This window comes from Drosophila biarmipes, chromosome 2R (assembly GCF_025231255.1).
Source record: "Drosophila biarmipes strain raj3 chromosome 2R, RU_DBia_V1.1, whole genome shotgun sequence".
NCBI classification, from domain to species: domain Eukaryota; kingdom Metazoa; phylum Arthropoda; class Insecta; order Diptera; family Drosophilidae; genus Drosophila; species Drosophila biarmipes.
Window position 1 is genome coordinate 11,196,108 of NC_066615.1, and position 14,832 is coordinate 11,210,939.

At 46.6% G+C, this 14,832-nt stretch overlaps 6 protein-coding genes across 7 annotated transcripts; 3 read left to right on the forward strand and 3 right to left on the reverse strand.

The window, feature by feature from the left end:
* Positions 1-1,689: 1,689 nt before the first annotated feature.
* LOC108030418 (nucleolar protein 9) lies at positions 1,690-3,844 on the forward strand. The gene is made up of 2 exons (XM_017103305.3): positions 1,690-1,945; positions 2,009-3,844. Exons 1-2 carry the CDS (start codon positions 1,756-1,758, stop codon positions 3,793-3,795), a joined length of 1,977 nt encoding a protein of 658 aa, XP_016958794.1. The 5' UTR covers positions 1,690-1,755; the 3' UTR covers positions 3,796-3,844.
* A 137-nt stretch (positions 3,845-3,981) lies between these two features.
* Positions 3,982-4,948, forward strand: LOC108030392 (phospholipase A2). The gene is made up of 2 exons (XM_017103274.3): positions 3,982-4,324; positions 4,392-4,948. The coding sequence occupies exons 1-2, from the start codon at positions 4,023-4,025 to the stop codon at positions 4,648-4,650; spliced, it is 561 nt and encodes a 186-aa protein (XP_016958763.1). The 5' UTR covers positions 3,982-4,022; the 3' UTR covers positions 4,651-4,948.
* On the reverse strand, positions 4,823-5,607 carry LOC108030393 (phospholipase A2). The gene is made up of 2 exons (XM_017103276.3): positions 5,357-5,607; positions 4,823-5,294 (listed from the first exon to the last, which is right to left on the reverse strand). Exons 1-2 carry the CDS (start codon positions 5,602-5,604, stop codon positions 5,027-5,029), a joined length of 516 nt encoding a protein of 171 aa, XP_016958765.1. The 5' UTR covers positions 5,605-5,607; the 3' UTR covers positions 4,823-5,026.
* A 144-nt stretch (positions 5,608-5,751) lies between these two features.
* Positions 5,752-6,775, reverse strand: LOC108030391 (NF-kappa-B inhibitor-interacting Ras-like protein). The gene is made up of 2 exons (XM_017103273.3): positions 6,598-6,775; positions 5,752-6,538 (listed from the first exon to the last, which is right to left on the reverse strand). The coding sequence occupies exons 1-2, from the start codon at positions 6,709-6,711 to the stop codon at positions 6,047-6,049; spliced, it is 606 nt and encodes a 201-aa protein (XP_016958762.1). The 5' UTR covers positions 6,712-6,775; the 3' UTR covers positions 5,752-6,046.
* A 532-nt stretch (positions 6,776-7,307) lies between these two features.
* Positions 7,308-12,817, reverse strand: LOC108030240 (uncharacterized). Of its 2 annotated transcripts, none has more exons than XM_017103044.3 (4): positions 12,719-12,807; positions 10,612-10,970; positions 8,087-8,314; positions 7,308-8,020 (listed from the first exon to the last, which is right to left on the reverse strand). In XM_017103044.3, exons 2-4 carry the CDS (start codon positions 10,945-10,947, stop codon positions 7,532-7,534), a joined length of 1,053 nt encoding a protein of 350 aa, XP_016958533.1. In that variant the 5' UTR covers positions 10,948-10,970; positions 12,719-12,807; the 3' UTR covers positions 7,308-7,531. The 2 variants fall into 2 exon arrangements, with proteins under 2 accessions (XP_016958533.1, XP_016958534.1); XM_017103045.3 differs by having other exon boundaries at positions 7,309-8,020; positions 12,730-12,817.
* Positions 8,778-10,610, forward strand: LOC108030239 (uncharacterized). The gene is made up of 5 exons (XM_017103043.3): positions 8,778-8,967; positions 9,046-9,514; positions 9,574-9,881; positions 9,990-10,148; positions 10,204-10,610. The coding sequence occupies exons 1-5, from the start codon at positions 8,910-8,912 to the stop codon at positions 10,374-10,376; spliced, it is 1,167 nt and encodes a 388-aa protein (XP_016958532.1). The 5' UTR covers positions 8,778-8,909; the 3' UTR covers positions 10,377-10,610.
* Positions 12,818-14,832: the final 2,015 nt, after the last annotated feature.

Below are 14,832 nucleotides of genomic sequence, written 5' to 3' on the forward strand. Positions count from 1 at the left end.
ACCCCTTTCTCGGACCCATTTTATCTTTAAATTACGGTTTAAGCCTAGAAAATTGTAGAATTTTATACATTAGGCACTACTTGCATAATGATTTATCACTTTGTTAAGCTATATAAAAACCATAAGCTTGAGAGCTGATACACTCTTCAGTTCCGTTTTTCCCACGCCCTGTGAGGGGCGACTACCTGTAAGGTATCGAAAAGGATAACGCCCGCCCGGCCCATTAGCATCGGCTGACCACAACAATGCGAGTGGGCCGGCAGCACTAATCCGCGCCGACAGGTAAGCCGCCAATGCTAATGGCCATGTCTAATGGACGGCGTCGGCGCGTGCGTTCCATTCTCCCAACACGCGTCCTTTTCCCTCTCAGGATTGTGGATTCAGGACTTGCATCATGACGCGTCCCTTGTAATGAGTGCTTCGGCGGCCAGCTTCGAGCAGCACTTGGCAACGGGGCGGTGCCTGGCAACCCCAGGCGAGGAGGATGCGCAGGCTTGCCGGGGGGTGGGTGCTGTCTGACTGTCTTGACTGGCTGGCCGAGGGCGGCTGCTCTTTGATTTGTTTATTGATACTGTAGTTACGCACTCTGCAGACCCTGCCACCCCCATTTATCCTGGGAATTCCGGCGTTGCTAGGCGGAGGAGGGCATCGCACACGTGTCTGGGCGAGATTGATGGCACTTCTCTGGTTACAAAATATTTTGACTTCTTTTATCCGGCGGCGACTTTTGCCGATAATTAAATCAACGACTGCAAAGTGTTGCTCCTTGTACACCACGAGCATTTAATGAGGGGATTGTAATTTTCACCTTCCATTAACATGTGGGAATAATGTGAATTTTTCTTCTTAGAAAACTCAATGCATAAAGAGATTCATCTTTAGTGGTTTTCAATACGATTGTAATGTTCTCCAGCTTAAGGGATCCTGGGAAACGCCTTACAAAGGCTTAATGGGACACATTGCCAACTGGAAATGTGTTTTTTGTTCTCCCATTATTATTTCTTAATCCTGGTGCTGTCAATGTCCTTTTGACGCCTAAGACAGATTGGTAAACCTGGAACCTTACCGCTAAAAGGGAATGGCAAAATGAGTACTCCTTTTTTAATCAACGTATAATGGTGACTGAACAAAATATATTTTAATTTTCTTGGAAATTATATCTTACAATTTTGATTTGATTTTTGGAATCAACATTTTATTTTTAGTTTAAAACTATTTTTAAAGTATTATCAATTAAAAAGTTGGTTAGCAGTAATACCTAACTTTGTTTTATCAAAATATGTAAACAAATATTTTACTGAAAGATATTAACCAAGTAATAATATTGTCCTGTAATTATATTCCGATCAAAAACATGTTTGCTTTAAAAAAGAGAAAAGTCTTTAGATTTCGAGCTGTTGCCCATATTAATTAAATATTCTAGTAGAATATTCTTTTACCAGAAACCAGTTTTCTTTTTTGAGTACTAGTTAAACCACAAATAAAAACCCAACAGGGGACTAAAAACATAAGTTCAAAACGTTTTCGACAAATATTTCCGAAAGTAAATATCAGAAAAGTCATGTATGTTTCCTAAAAGGCTATTTCGAATTTCACCGCCACCGTGATAATATATCGATTCATCGGTCAGCAATCGATACTTCTTATTCAGTGTGACCGCCTTAGCACAAAAAGTAAGCACAACTGGTATATTTTATACAGCGTGTTCTGGCGCACGTTGAAGTAAATAATTTTCATTTTAAATTTCTAAACAGAATGCAGTCAGATGGCAATGCGAAACGCAAGCGGCCAAAGAAGAAGGGCAACCGCTTCATGCGAAACGCCAGGGGATTCGCCAAACAGGGCATCTTCGGCCGGGGCACGCACATCGACGACGAGCAGTTCAGCTACTTCATCAACATCCTGGATGCCATGAAGGTGGGGTTCGAGGACGTGGAGGAGCGAGGTAAGTGGTGGTGATTGCCTCCTAACCATCTCCTTAACTTATCCCCATCATCCATTCCCCCAGTCAACATGGCCAACAATGTGTTTGAGCAGACCCACGACCAGGAGATCCACCTGGCCTCCAATCAGATCGTTTCCAAGGCCCTGGAGTCACTGGTGGGGTTTGTGGACGACGCCCAGTTGGAGCGATTCTTCAGCAAGTTTGGCGAGAGCCTGCGACCCTTGTGCTCCGATCGATTCGCCTCTCACGTCCTGCAGAAAATGCTCGAGATTGCCTTCCTGCGCGGTGTGGGCAATTCAGCCATCGTGGAAACCAGCGATGCAGCTACTCCCAGCAAGCAGGCCAAGCCGGATGCCGCCCAAGTGGAGGAGAAGTACAACTTGGAGGCCGACTTTAGCGAAGATCACCGCGAGAAATGCAGACAGTTCGTGCTGCGCATCTCAAAGTTCATGCTCAACAATCTGGAGGACTTTGTTTGGGACACCTGCGCCAGTCACATCATGCGCACTGCCATCCTGTGCCTGGTGGGCATGCATGTTCCCAAAATCGCCTTCGAGAAGGGCGGCACCGAGATGGCAAAGCACCGAAAGCTGTACACAGTGCCGGATGAGTGGCAGGAGGTGATGAAAGAGTTTCCCCAGCGACTGGAGATGTGGCCGCAGTTTGCGGACTTCCCCTACCAGGAGCTCTCCTCCAGCCTGCTGGGAGTCATCTGTTTGGCCCTGAGTGTGGCGGACAAAAGTACACTTAAGCATTTTGCCAAGAAAATCCTAACGGTTGGCCTGCTTAAACCGAACGAAGTTGATGAGGAGAAAAAGGACGCGGACACCAAAATCGAAATCAAGGACGAAGAAGATGAGGAGGCAAGAGAAAAGGGGGAGAGCCCTGAGAAGGAACAACCTGATCCCAGCTTACCGAAAGTCTTCCACCACCAGACCTCTGTCATTCTGTTAGAAACCATTTTGAGCGTGGCAGGAGCGAAATTGCTGACCCAACTGTATGCCATGCTCTTCTGCAACCACATCGCTTACCTAGCCAAGCAGCAAGGAACGAACTTTTCTGTCCAGCGCCTCCTGCAGCACATCAAGGAGGTACCGGATTTCGAGTCCGTCTTCACCGAACTCCAACCGCACGTGGAAGAGCTCCTGAAAATGGGTCACACTGGCGTGGTGTCCGCTCTGAGTGCAGCCTGTCTGAGACTGGGCACCAAGCAGGCCCAGATGATAGCTGCCCTGCAGAGTGCTCTCCACGTCAGCGGCGACAAGGAAAAATCCAAGCTATTCTTCAACTGCTTGGTGAAGCTGAAGCCTTTTGAAGTGGTGGGCAGCGATGAGTCGGGTTTTGTTCATCTCCACGGTTCGCTTATTGCTCAACATGTCCTGCAGTTTAACAAGCCCATCTTTCTGGTTAATTGCATCCTCGATCTGCCCGCCACCCAGCTGGCCCAGGTCTTCAACACACCCAACGGCTCACACATCGTGGACGCCTTCATGCAGAGCAAGTTCATTGGAGAGAAATCCCGCGAGCGTCTGATCCGGCAGTTGGATGGCTTCTATGTGGACTTGGCCACCACCCGGCATGGTTCCCGCGTCTTCGAAGAGTGCTTTAAGGCCTCTCAAGAGGCACAGAAGCTGCGCATGGCCAAGGAACTTTTCTCCAAAGCAAATATGCTGAAGGGATCACCGCACGGTCGGATCATCTACACAAAGTACCGGCTAGACACATATAAGCTTTCACCCAGCCAGTGGCAGGAGAGTTTGTCCAAACATCTGGACGACGAGAAGCCAAAGGAAGAGAAGCGGAAAAAGCCCAAGACAGCCGCCGACGCTTTTAAGGATATACTTAGCTAGTATCTAGACTGTTTATAAACTAATAAACCGGATGTGAAATATTGTTAAAGATTGGGTCGAAACGAAATATTTTACAGTGGGACTCTTTAAAAGAAAGAGCATTATACTCCATGGTTTAGTATTGTAAATTTGGAATAAGTAAAGTAAAGGCTCTTATCAGCCTAAGTATAAGCTACTGAAATGAACAGATTCGAACTCAGTTGTATTTCGAGAGCCGGAGCTTAGACATGTGGCTGCTGCGCGGAGCTTTCTTTTGTGGTCTTCTGACCACTGCATGGGCCTTTGGAGATGAAGCAATCTTCGAGGAAGAGGACATCTACAACCAGGCGCTGCCACCTGTTCCCCACACCGGCATCACGGTGCCCGGAACCAAGTGGTGCGGACCGGGCAACACGGCGGCCAACTTCGAGGATTTGGGCCGGGAGCGAGAGACGGACAAGTGCTGTCGGGCTCACGACCATTGCGACGAGATCATCGAGTCCCATTCTGCACTCCACGGACTGCCGGCCAACACGGACTGGTTTCCCATGTAAGTGAAGGCTCTCCTGAAATCGCTTATCGATTTTGTGCACATTGACTGCCATCATCCGATTTAGCCTCAAGTGCACCTGCGAGCAGCAGTTTATCAACTGTCTGCAGGCGGTGAACAGCCTCACCTCCAACACACTGGGTCGGATCTACTATGGCAGCCGGAGCAAGTGCTTCGCCAACGGATATCCCACCACCGAGTGCAAGCAGTACCAGGAGGGCACGTTCCGAAAGCGTTGCATCCGCTATCAGGTGGACAAGAGCAAGGCCAAGATTTGGCAGTTCTACGACATGCCGTTCTTCACGCTCCCGGCGACGAAAGGCTGACCCCAAAACGAAGATTTGTAAACATTTCCTTTGACTTATTAAAGTTTGGTAGGACTATAGGAATAACCCAATAATTTGTTGCTTTTAAAAACATAGAAAATCACAGAATACAAACGTAATTTCAAGATCAATGCTACTATAATTAATAAGGTATTGAAATAAAGTCCGAATGTAAAGCAATCCCAAAGTGGACGTATAATATTTTATAAGTGAAGTATTGTAAAACATATAATTTTCCTAAGAAAGTTTATTTCTTAGGATGCGCTTAAAAACATTTTCAATACAATTTCGAAAAATAGTTTTACTAAATTTCAATCCATACAAACAGTTAATTTTACAATTTGATTACACAAAACATCCACCTTCACAATCGATCTCAGGAATCCTCCTCACTGCCGCTGACGTGCGTGTAGAGCGCCAAGTCGTAGAACTGCCAGCGCTGGGGCTGACCTTCGTCCACTCGGTAGCTTAGACACCGCGTCTCGAACAGATCTGCCTGCTTCTCCCGGCAGGAAAGGATGGGGTGGCCGTAGCCAAAGCACACATCCTTGGTACTGAAGTAGATCTTGCCCAGAGTCAGGGAGTGGCCGTTGCGCAGGGCGGTGAGACAGCTGCGGAAGGCGGCCTCGCAGGCGCAGGAGAATCTGCGTGGATTGCACAATCCCAATTGTTAGGCCAAAGCCTTAAGCAAGTGGTTCACTCTTACATGGGGAAAACTCCGTCGTTCTGCAGACCAAAGGCTTCTTCTTGCGGCGAAATCTTCTCCTCACAGTTGTCGTGCGCCCGACAGCACATGTCCACCTCGCGCTCAGTGCCGAGATCGTCATAGCTGTTGGCTATGTTGCCGGGACCGCACCACTTAGTACCCGGCACTGTGATGCTCAATCCCGCGTCCACATGGCTGGCGCAGATCAGGGCGAGAAAAGCAGCAAGAAAGGCGACGCGGTGAAACATTGCTCTCGAGGAAAGGGCTGGCAGACGACTGATTCAAGGGGATTTCCGCAGAAAAGAATTTCGGTTAGGTTGCCTAATCGCTAAGCCGTCGATTGAGCTGCGGTTGAACATTGAATACTGATTACGCTTAATTCTCTCGCAATGAGATGAGACATTTAAATGCTATAAATATTAAATACAATTGGACACTCACAAACGGATAGACATAAGTACAAGCGGCTCGGGTTCTGGCCCTAATTAAAGCTCAGCGTTAAATACAAGGCAAGTGGACACTAAACTGATTCATACGAGTACGGATGGGTGCCCGAGAAACCTCCTAATCTTCTAATGCACTCTGAGCAAATGCTCTAAGCATTGCGAGGCAGTTTTCAAAATTGTCGCAGGTTCCTGGGACACCCACTATAATTTAAAACTACAATAAAACTTCGTGATCATCGGGTCATCATGCCTCGCTCTTCTGCCGGTTCTGCATGACCTGACGCAGCTGGGGGAACGTGCTCTTCGTCTGCGCCGGATGCAGGCGGGCGCACAACGAGGTGAAGGGCTCGTAGAGGGAAGGCCGCTCCATGGCGTTCACCGTGTAGTGCTTGATGCGCTCCCGCTGGCACCAGATGTTGGCGCGGTCCATGACCTTCTCGACGGGATTGGGAGCGGCGCGGGCCCGCACATTGGCCAGCACCACGACGGGGATCTCCTTCTTTTCCTTGTGCTTCTCGATGTCCGTCTTGATGTCGGCCAGCATGTCCAGGCTGCGCGGGTCCATGGGATCGTAGACCAGGACAAACGCGTCCGGGAACTGAAGGTAGTGGCGTGGCAGCTGCTGCTGTTCACCCTGCAGACCGGCAGTATCGTAGATGCGCAGCGTCTCCCGGGCTCCTCCCCTGCCGGTGTCCACACTGGCCACGTAGATGTCCTCAATGGTGGGGTGCAGTTCCTGCAATCAATTTTCGGATGATGACTAGCCACAAGCTATCATTGGAGACGCCCACTCACCGTTTCCGGATTGACGTGGCCGTAAACCAGCTGCTCGATCAGCGCTGTCTTGCCCACGCCCTTCATCCCGCAGACCAGCACCTTGCCGACCTTGCCAATCTTGGCATTTAGCATTATTCCAGCAGGAGAAATGGGGGCAACAAAAAATAAACAAAACTTTCTTTTGGTGGTTTGCTAGTGTGACCAAAAGCCATCAACGATAAATTGTTGATTTTCGCTGGCGAAAGTTCGATTGGCAAAAAAACCGCGTAATTCGAAATATCCTATGAAATGAAGTCCTAAGTTTTCTCATTTATCTAAAGTTTCTAGAACATCAAGCTTTATCTAAAAAAAAGAAAGTACCTATTCATTCGATTTCCACCTTAAAAACAATCTCAGTATTTAGTTAAACAAAAAATATTTTATTTTTTGACCGTTTAATACCCCTCGAGATTAAATAATTTTATCCCATTAAATTGATTTAAAAATTTTTAAAGATTATATAGATAGCGTAAATAGTTATTTAAAACATAAAGCTAAAAATTAACAAAATTTTGTACGGTTTTAATAAAGGGTTTTTTTGGTGTAAATCGAAATAAATAAAATTATGATTACAACAAATTATAAAAATATAACATTGCAACTCTACACGATTTCTAGAGTATTTTTTTTTGTATATAAGCAAGTCTGTATTAAATTGAACCCGCATATAGAAAAAGAACTTAAATAAGCAGAAGGTATAGTCAATTTGTTCTTTGGTATTATTGGAAGTTTATTCCCGTTAAATAAAAATCATTAAAAGACTTACAACTTATTCTTAATCCTAAAACTCAGTATTCAGCCTGCACAAAGACCCGGAAAATCGAATTTCAATTTAATTGAATTCCTTGCTCCGACCTGAAAACTGAGTTCAATTTGTTCTATAGTAGCACTGTGCGAGAGCTATTGGTTGCGGCTAGGACCAGCGCAGTTGGTATCTCAGCTTGCGAAGATGTATTCTCGTCTTGAAGACGACATCCCACAAGGGACTGCTGATTCCGTACCCGAGGGTTTGGTGCGAGAAGTGGTGGTGCTGGTGATACCGCTTCAGGTGCACAAAGGCCCGTGTGGTGGGATTACCGTAGTGCAGGTAGTAGTGGATCATGTCGTAGCACAAATATCCGGTCAGAGCTCCGGAAAGGACCACTCGCGGACTCAAGAGGACGTAGCTGAGCGGCGTGTATATGATCGTGGCGAGCAGGGCCCCCGGAAGAGGCGGGAACACCAGTCGCATCGGATCAAAAGGCACCTTGTGGTGAAGTCCGTGGATCATGAAGTGGAAGGTGCATATCCATCTGCCGCTGTTGCTGTTCAGCTTCACGTGGAACACCCAGCGGTGGAGTGTGTACTCCAGGAAGGACCACAGGAGCACTCCAAACAAAAAGTAACCAACGAACGAGGCAAGCTGAAATATGATGGCAACGTTAAGAGGATCTATCCGAAAGGGCTTTATGATTCAGGGCATGGTCACCTGGTTACTATCCTGCCAGCTGCTGGCCAAGTCCTCCGAAGCACATCGGATGATCACAGGTATCCAGAACAGGGGCACCAACCACCAAGGGGTCTTTGTGCACATCTCCAAGTACCAAGGACCAAAGAGCCGCAGGGGCCTGTCCACCGGCTTGTGCACCCACTCATCGTAGCACTCGGTTATGTTGGCGATCTGCGGTAGCATTGCCTTCGACCAGTCCACTAAGTGCTGGAATGAAACATTCCAAAATTATTTTTAAAGTATATATAAGAGAATCTTTAATTCAATCTTACGACTTAAAAATGTAATTTAATAAGACCTGTTGACCTGCTTTTAAGTTTTGGAACTATTTTAAATATTCTACAAAGTTAACATAATAATTAGCATTATGTTTATTTTTAAATGTTGATGGCTTAGAAAAATTATACCTACTCTTTAGGCAAACCTATCATTGGACATGTCAGAGCTAAAAAGCCACGTTTTTTATATTTACTTATGATTATTCTCAATGGTATTGACCCCAAGAAAACTTAATTTTCATTTAATTTTTATTACGAAATCATTAATTTTGTTTTTATTCCTAAAAGATTTTATACCGTTATACTGTCAAGAGTGACCATGCACAAGCATCGACCCGATATCGATACACATTCGATACATAATCGAGTATCGTAGAGCAGGTACAATCGCAAGCAGCTGGTTCAAAACTGTCATTCAAACCCGTCCTGTACTCCACACATAACGACGCAGTTTCCACTCGCCTGGTCTACAACAGATTTGTACAATTTCAGACACTCAACTGATACTGCGAAGCTGGTGGACCATGTCGAACACTTCAGTTCGCCCCATTCCCACGCTGAAGGGCATCTTTTCGGTGCCGCGTAAGATATCTTTTCCAAACAGCCAGTCGTCGGCCTTGGCAACCAGTTGGTAATTTGTTTTGGTCTCGCTTTCCCCAGGCCCACCCCCGTCCCGAAACTTTCTGAAGGAAAACAAGGTGAGCCTGCGCTCGCTGGAGAAGTCCACCAGCCAGAAGTTGGCTGCCAAGGAGCCAGTGCGTCCGAAATGGATGCCCCCGCTGCGCCGCACTTCCTCCGAGGTGGGAGACTCAAAAGCGGACAAGCCACCGGCCAGGGCAAAGGCAGGACAACAGAACTCGCTGCAGAACACACGCAGCAACTCCCGTTCCCAGCACCAACTGGCAGTGGCCATTCCGACAGAAGGCGAGCGCTTCGATGGCCTGGAGGATCGCGATCCCCTTGTTTACGACCCGTCGGAGGAATTTGAGGTCGACAATATCCCAGAGCCCTTATCCGACCCATCTGCGGATCGCTGCCGTTCCTGCGGCACCAATCGCAGCTCCACCAGCATCGGCATTCAGACCGAGGACATAACCGACGAACAGTATCTCACAAATGCTCTTAAAAAGTGGGACTCCTTTATCCAAACCAAAAAAGGGATATCTGATAAGTTTTTGTATTCCTCAGGTGCAACTTTGATGGTCAATCTGTGTTGGAGGATCCACGCACCAAGTACGAAGACAACTATAACCCAATGAGCTATGAAAACGAGAAGGAGCTGGAACAGCTGCCGCTTTCAGCGCGCTCGAACTCGTCGAAACAGAGCCGCTTCCACATGTTCGAAATGGAGGCCATGCCCATGACGGAGGCAGAGCCACTGAACTACGGCGCCTCGGACGATGAGGCGCCACTCAGCGCCCGTAGTCGCTTCACAACAGCCTCCAATGTCACCACCATCACTTCTAAGTCAAAGCGTCGTGAGCACAAACTGGGATGTGAGTATAATCATCACCTAGCTTAGACTACAAATTTCTGTATTATAAATTTGCCAAGCCATTAAGATATGCTATATAATGTCACCAAATATTGTATTCTTCCGACAGCACGGGATGAGGTACGTCTGCCGCGTTACTTGGAGAAGCAGAAACGCGAAAAGGCCGTGGCCAAGCAACTGGCTGATTCGCAGGATCCCGACTGTCCGCGTGGTCATGTGGTGCTCAGCGATCAGGATCGCCTGACCCATCTTACCAATGCCAAGAAACGTGAGTTACTGAGACGACTAAAAGTAAGAAATGGCTAAACAAAGCTATTTAACAGGCTACGAACAGCTGGTCAACGAGCTAAATCACATGCCCATGACCGCTCAGACTTTGCGGGTGCAGAACCGCAAGGCGGAGATCGACAGGGAGCTGACCATCGTTGAGGAGGACATCCGCATATACTCCAAGGCGAAGGTCTTTGTGCCGGCCAACAAGTCGCGCCAACTGTAGGAACTAGTGGAGCACCTAAAAGCCTAAACATTCCATCGACTGACTGACCACTAGGAACTGGGACTACCAAGACACGAGTGTGCCTTTCCACAACATGCCTTATGTTAGTTATATATTTTTTAGCTGAGCTCTGGGTTAAGAGTGGCAGCCCCGAATGTGTGGTGCCCAGCCTAAGGAGCGGTCCCTTGAGCCAGCAAACTAGAGTTACAGATTAAAAGACGCTCATACAACTTACCTCCATGCTCTCGTCCACCTGGTTGTTGTTCTTGTCCTCGGTGTCCCTCGCCCGGTGCCGTAGCTCCCCGTTTCCACTCTGAAGCTCACCTTTGTGTCCCAACTTGCTTGTCCGAGTGTCATCCGGGTCGATCTTGTACTCCCTCATCAGGTACATGGCCGCATCGGAGTGTGGAGGAGCCTTCAGGAAGCGGGCAGTCATGTCGCCGTCACTGAGACCCTTCAGGGTGTTTATGCCACCGGGATGCTTGTGCATGAACCTGGACAGATCGTAATACTGCTGGCGATACTTCACTATGAACTGGTCGTTCGTCTCCGCTTCCTGCTTCGCATCCATGTCGCTGGGCTTCGATTTGGCAACTGCAATGCGAAAACAATCGGTTAGGTCTTTGTTGTTCCTTTGCGGGAGCACATTACAGTCGCAGATTATCTCCTAAATTAATTAGTTTGCGTGCCTGGCAGCAACGCGATGTTATATTGTTTAATCTCCCATTTTATCAGACACGGTCAATTAACTATATAATGCACTGGGGTCATGTTATCAATGCACTCCAAATTCAAGAGGTCTATCCTGGGAGCAATGGATCGTTTCGAGTTCTAATAGAGTTAATGAAAATTAGAAAAATGTTTGCTAACCGTAGCGAGTAGAACCATTAAAGTCGGAAGTATCTAATGGAATGAAGCTGGAATGCGATTGCCTTTCGACGAGGACCATTTTAATCTTTTCGATAGGCCGTTCTCCGGAAATAAGTCTTAAAATACACCCGGGAACTCGAAAATAAAAGAGTTGATCCACAGGCGTTTATAAAAAGCGGCTTTATGTTGGACCAGAAAGTTTTGATAACAGCTATGATTTTATTAATATTCAAAACGCAAAGAAATTTCTATGTCCAAAATGGTATGTTTTATAGATAGATAAAGAAGGTTGTTATACGCACGTTACAGTATAGAATAAATGATTATTATATAAAGAATGTCGCATAATACATCAACCGCCGAAACTATGATAAGGTAATCTATGGACTTCGAGGAATGGGTGCACCTATGGGTAACTCATTAAAACCAAACTTTTAGTTATGCTTCGAAAGCAAAGTTCCTTTGATTTGATTTGAGTTTGAGGATGGGTCTGGGAAACACCTGCACTGCCCTGCTTGCAGAACACCTCTTTAATTGTTTCGGTAATCGATGTAATTACGGCGATTAGGAAATCAATTGCAGGTCGTAATGGCAGCCTGCAGAGCAACGTGGAAATTGCACTGGAGGCATTTTTTTCCCACTTGTGGCCAGGGGTGTTCGTTCAAGTGAACTTGGCATTGCCAGTGCGCGCCAGATGTTTCTTTCCGCAGATGATGTGCCAGTATGCGGATCCCGGCACAGACATTTCCATTCTCCACGGGCCGGGGACTTTGCCTTCTGTGTACGCGCCAAGTTGAGCGTCGCCATTCCGACGATGGTGCCCCTCCATCTACATACATATATGGTTCTTACTTATCGAATATCAGGGCGCTGATAGGAGAGCCTGTAAGCGCGGGGATTTGGCCTGGAGTAGGCGGGTCGTTTGTCAAAGTCGCGAGTGGTAAGTCCCAAATCGGGGTGCACCGGCAGACAGGTGGAGCACTGGAGCAGGTGGTCTGACTCAACCTCGGTTCCTGGGCTGCGTCACATTGATTAATGGCCTATCTATCTGACACATTTGCCGGATAGGGATAGGCCGGGCATTATCTGCCCGTCCTCATGTCTGGCTGCAGAGACCTTTCAGGCACCCATGGACAGTCACACCACTGACGGGTAGATCAAACGAAGCCTTCCACTCGTGTTTACATGGGCTAAATGGGTTTCGCTCGGGCAGTGATAGTGGCAACCAATGTTTGTCCTAGAACCAACCGGGTTATCTGGCCGGGTTAGCTGGAGCACCTGTGGGTACCGGGGCACCGGGGTATCTTATCACAAAATATCGAAGAATGCCTATGCACAAAGATAGTTTCCTATCTTAACTCATGGCTAAAGCTCGTCGGCACAATTCGCACTTTTCGGGGCCACCTAGTGTGCAATCAGCACTGGCAATTTGCATAATTTTAGGGTCTCCTAGTGGGGTATTACTTATTTACCGAAGACGCACTGGTTAGAATAGGTACTGGTCGCTAGACGGGATTCCAAGCTGGCGGCGGAGCCTCGGACCGCACGCAATGCAACGCAACTAACGACTGAACTATGGCCCACCCACCCAACACGTCGTCGTCGGCTGCGCAGCCGGCGCTATCTCCTAGGCACTAGCTCTACCTGGGCTCTGCCTCCAGACCCGCACCACTAGCCGTTGGCGCTCCTGACACTGCCACAAAACAAGCGGACCACGCAGTGGTACCGATAAGATAAGCCCGCGGCCCAAGCTGTAATACAGTTCCTCTCCGGAGAGAGACCGCCGGCTCATGCTTACCGGCTTTCTGCGGCCAGAGTGTACCGGGCCGAACTCTTATCGGACGATATGCTAGACACCAATGGAGAGTGTTCCAATTTCGCTAAGCAATCCTGACGTAGATCTCGATAACGATAAACGCGGACGGGCGGATAACTAGTTGGGGAGTCGTTATCAGGATCAGGTGAGTCACCAAGGCTGGGAGCTCTGATTTGGGGTATTTCAAGTGACTCACCTTCGAAGACCATCCTGCGATCGTGTGCGGATTACTTGGTCGGAAGCGATTTCCTATCAGGGGTAAAGGTACTCTCTAGGGATTGGACATATTTAAGTGTGCTCAATTAAGCACTTGAATTCAAAACATAAAAGTATACAACTTGAACCACATTCATGTGTTGTTTCTGCTTATAATGTGAAGTACATTCAGCAATATTGTTAATCAGTTGTTAAGTAAACTGCTGAGTGCTCGGATAATCGCGTGCCTTTCAACCACGAAACCCGCATATCAACACTGAAACAAGCTTGTTTTTAAATATTTGAGTTAATATCATAATTCTTTTCGTTTTCTATATTTTTTAAGTTTTTTTAAAGTTAATTTAAGCAACATTAAATGCACAGTTTTATCAAGAAATTTGGGGTTTTCCTATAGGATAAAGAAGTTTTATTAAAGGGACTTTTAAACGACAGCAAACTTCTATTTCAATCATATTAAAGAAGTCGCTTAAGTGATTAACAGTCAAGAAAAGCCACAAGACCGCCGTTCAATCACAAAAGGTAAATTTGTAGGGCATCTCTTTGGGTTAGAAAACCGCGGAGAAACCCAGTTATTATAGGTTCGACAAGTAAACAATAACTGGGTGCACTGAGATAAAATGGATACATACATTATTAATTGACTTCATAACAAACTTTATTAAGTAAACATATTTAAGTCACGACAACCCGGTGTTTTGTCTGGTTAAGGATACCATTTCTGTTGCTCACGACCGGTCGAAAGTGCCGCCTTTGTGAGGGCCTTCAGAACTGCCAGTCTGTGCCAACAACTTGACATTTGGGGGGCGAGCCCGGCCCTGTGGCCACCAGCTATTGGCCATCGCAAGGACTATATCTGGCGACGGAGTTAATTATATGTGCATCAATCGCCTTTACTGGTGAAGTGTCGGCTAAGCCGGCGGGGAATCGAATTGATTGACTGGAGCGCAGGGTCACAGCGATAAGGTCCAAGCGCGTTGAGCAGGAACTAATTACTCTCCAACGCGCCAAGATATCAATATCAATCATGTTGGCCACTTGCTATATGGTGAGCTCCATTAAGCCATAGAGGATAGTGCAGCCAATCCCATTTTGAAGGATGGTTCACTGAAATACCTTTCTTATAACGCCTCAGAAGTGTCAAGTAATTGGGGTTCAACTTCTTAAAAATTAAAATTTAAGCGGTCCACTTTTGTATTAACTCTCCTGACTTTCCTCTTTATGACACTTTTTTTAAACAATCCTTTTTAGGCTTAAGGTTTATCACTCATACGCACGATTGTCACTTATCAAATATCAAATATAGTATTTATTTTCATTTTATTAAAAAGTCCTATTTAAAAACACTCTACAAACTAAACCTATCTGAGTAAAAATTTCATTACTGTAAAAAGTGTAAAAAATTATGTAAAAGTGCTTTAAGGTGCTGTTGTCACGTTTTAAGATACGACAAAAACGATATATCTACGATAAGGATTTATTAAATTTTCATATCACAGCAGATGGACGAATAAAATGTTTATTGGAACCACACTTCATGTTCCCAAAGGTCTTATC

Bases quoted from the DNA above. Each gene is read 5' to 3' on its own strand.
- LOC108030418 (XM_017103305.3), top strand. From the start codon at position 1,756: ATGCAGTCAGATGGCAATGCGAAACGCAAGCGGCCAAAGAAGAAGGGC. The intron at 1,946-2,008 runs GTAAGTGGTGGT...CCATTCCCCCAG, and splicing joins CGAGGACGTGGAGGAGCGAG to TCAACATGGCCAACAATGTG.
- LOC108030392 (XM_017103274.3), top strand. From the start codon at position 4,023: ATGTGGCTGCTGCGCGGAGCTTTCTTTTGTGGTCTTCTGACCACTGCA. The intron at 4,325-4,391 runs GTAAGTGAAGGC...CATCCGATTTAG, and splicing joins AACACGGACTGGTTTCCCAT to CCTCAAGTGCACCTGCGAGC.
- LOC108030393 (XM_017103276.3), bottom strand. From the start codon at position 5,604: ATGTTTCACCGCGTCGCCTTTCTTGCTGCTTTTCTCGCCCTGATCTGC. The intron at 5,295-5,356 runs GTAAGAGTGAAC...CAATCCACGCAG, and splicing joins AACGACGGAGTTTTCCCCAT to ATTCTCCTGCGCCTGCGAGG.
- LOC108030391 (XM_017103273.3), bottom strand. From the start codon at position 6,711: ATGCTAAATGCCAAGATTGGCAAGGTCGGCAAGGTGCTGGTCTGCGGG. The intron at 6,539-6,597 runs GTGAGTGGGCGT...AATTGATTGCAG, and splicing joins GCCACGTCAATCCGGAAACG to GAACTGCACCCCACCATTGA.
- LOC108030239 (XM_017103043.3), top strand. From the start codon at position 8,910: ATGTCGAACACTTCAGTTCGCCCCATTCCCACGCTGAAGGGCATCTTT. The intron at 9,882-9,989 runs GTGAGTATAATC...TTCTTCCGACAG, and splicing joins TCGTGAGCACAAACTGGGAT to CACGGGATGAGGTACGTCTG. The intron at 10,149-10,203 runs GTGAGTTACTGA...GCTATTTAACAG, and splicing joins TCTTACCAATGCCAAGAAAC to GCTACGAACAGCTGGTCAAC.
- LOC108030240 (XM_017103044.3), bottom strand. From the start codon at position 10,947: ATGGATGCGAAGCAGGAAGCGGAGACGAACGACCAGTTCATAGTGAAG. The intron at 8,315-10,611 runs GTAAGTTGTATG...GTTTCATTCCAG, and splicing joins AGGTGGACGAGAGCATGGAG to CACTTAGTGGACTGGTCGAA. The intron at 8,021-8,086 runs GTGACCATGCCC...ATCATATTTCAG, and splicing joins GCTGGCAGGATAGTAACCAG to CTTGCCTCGTTCGTTGGTTA.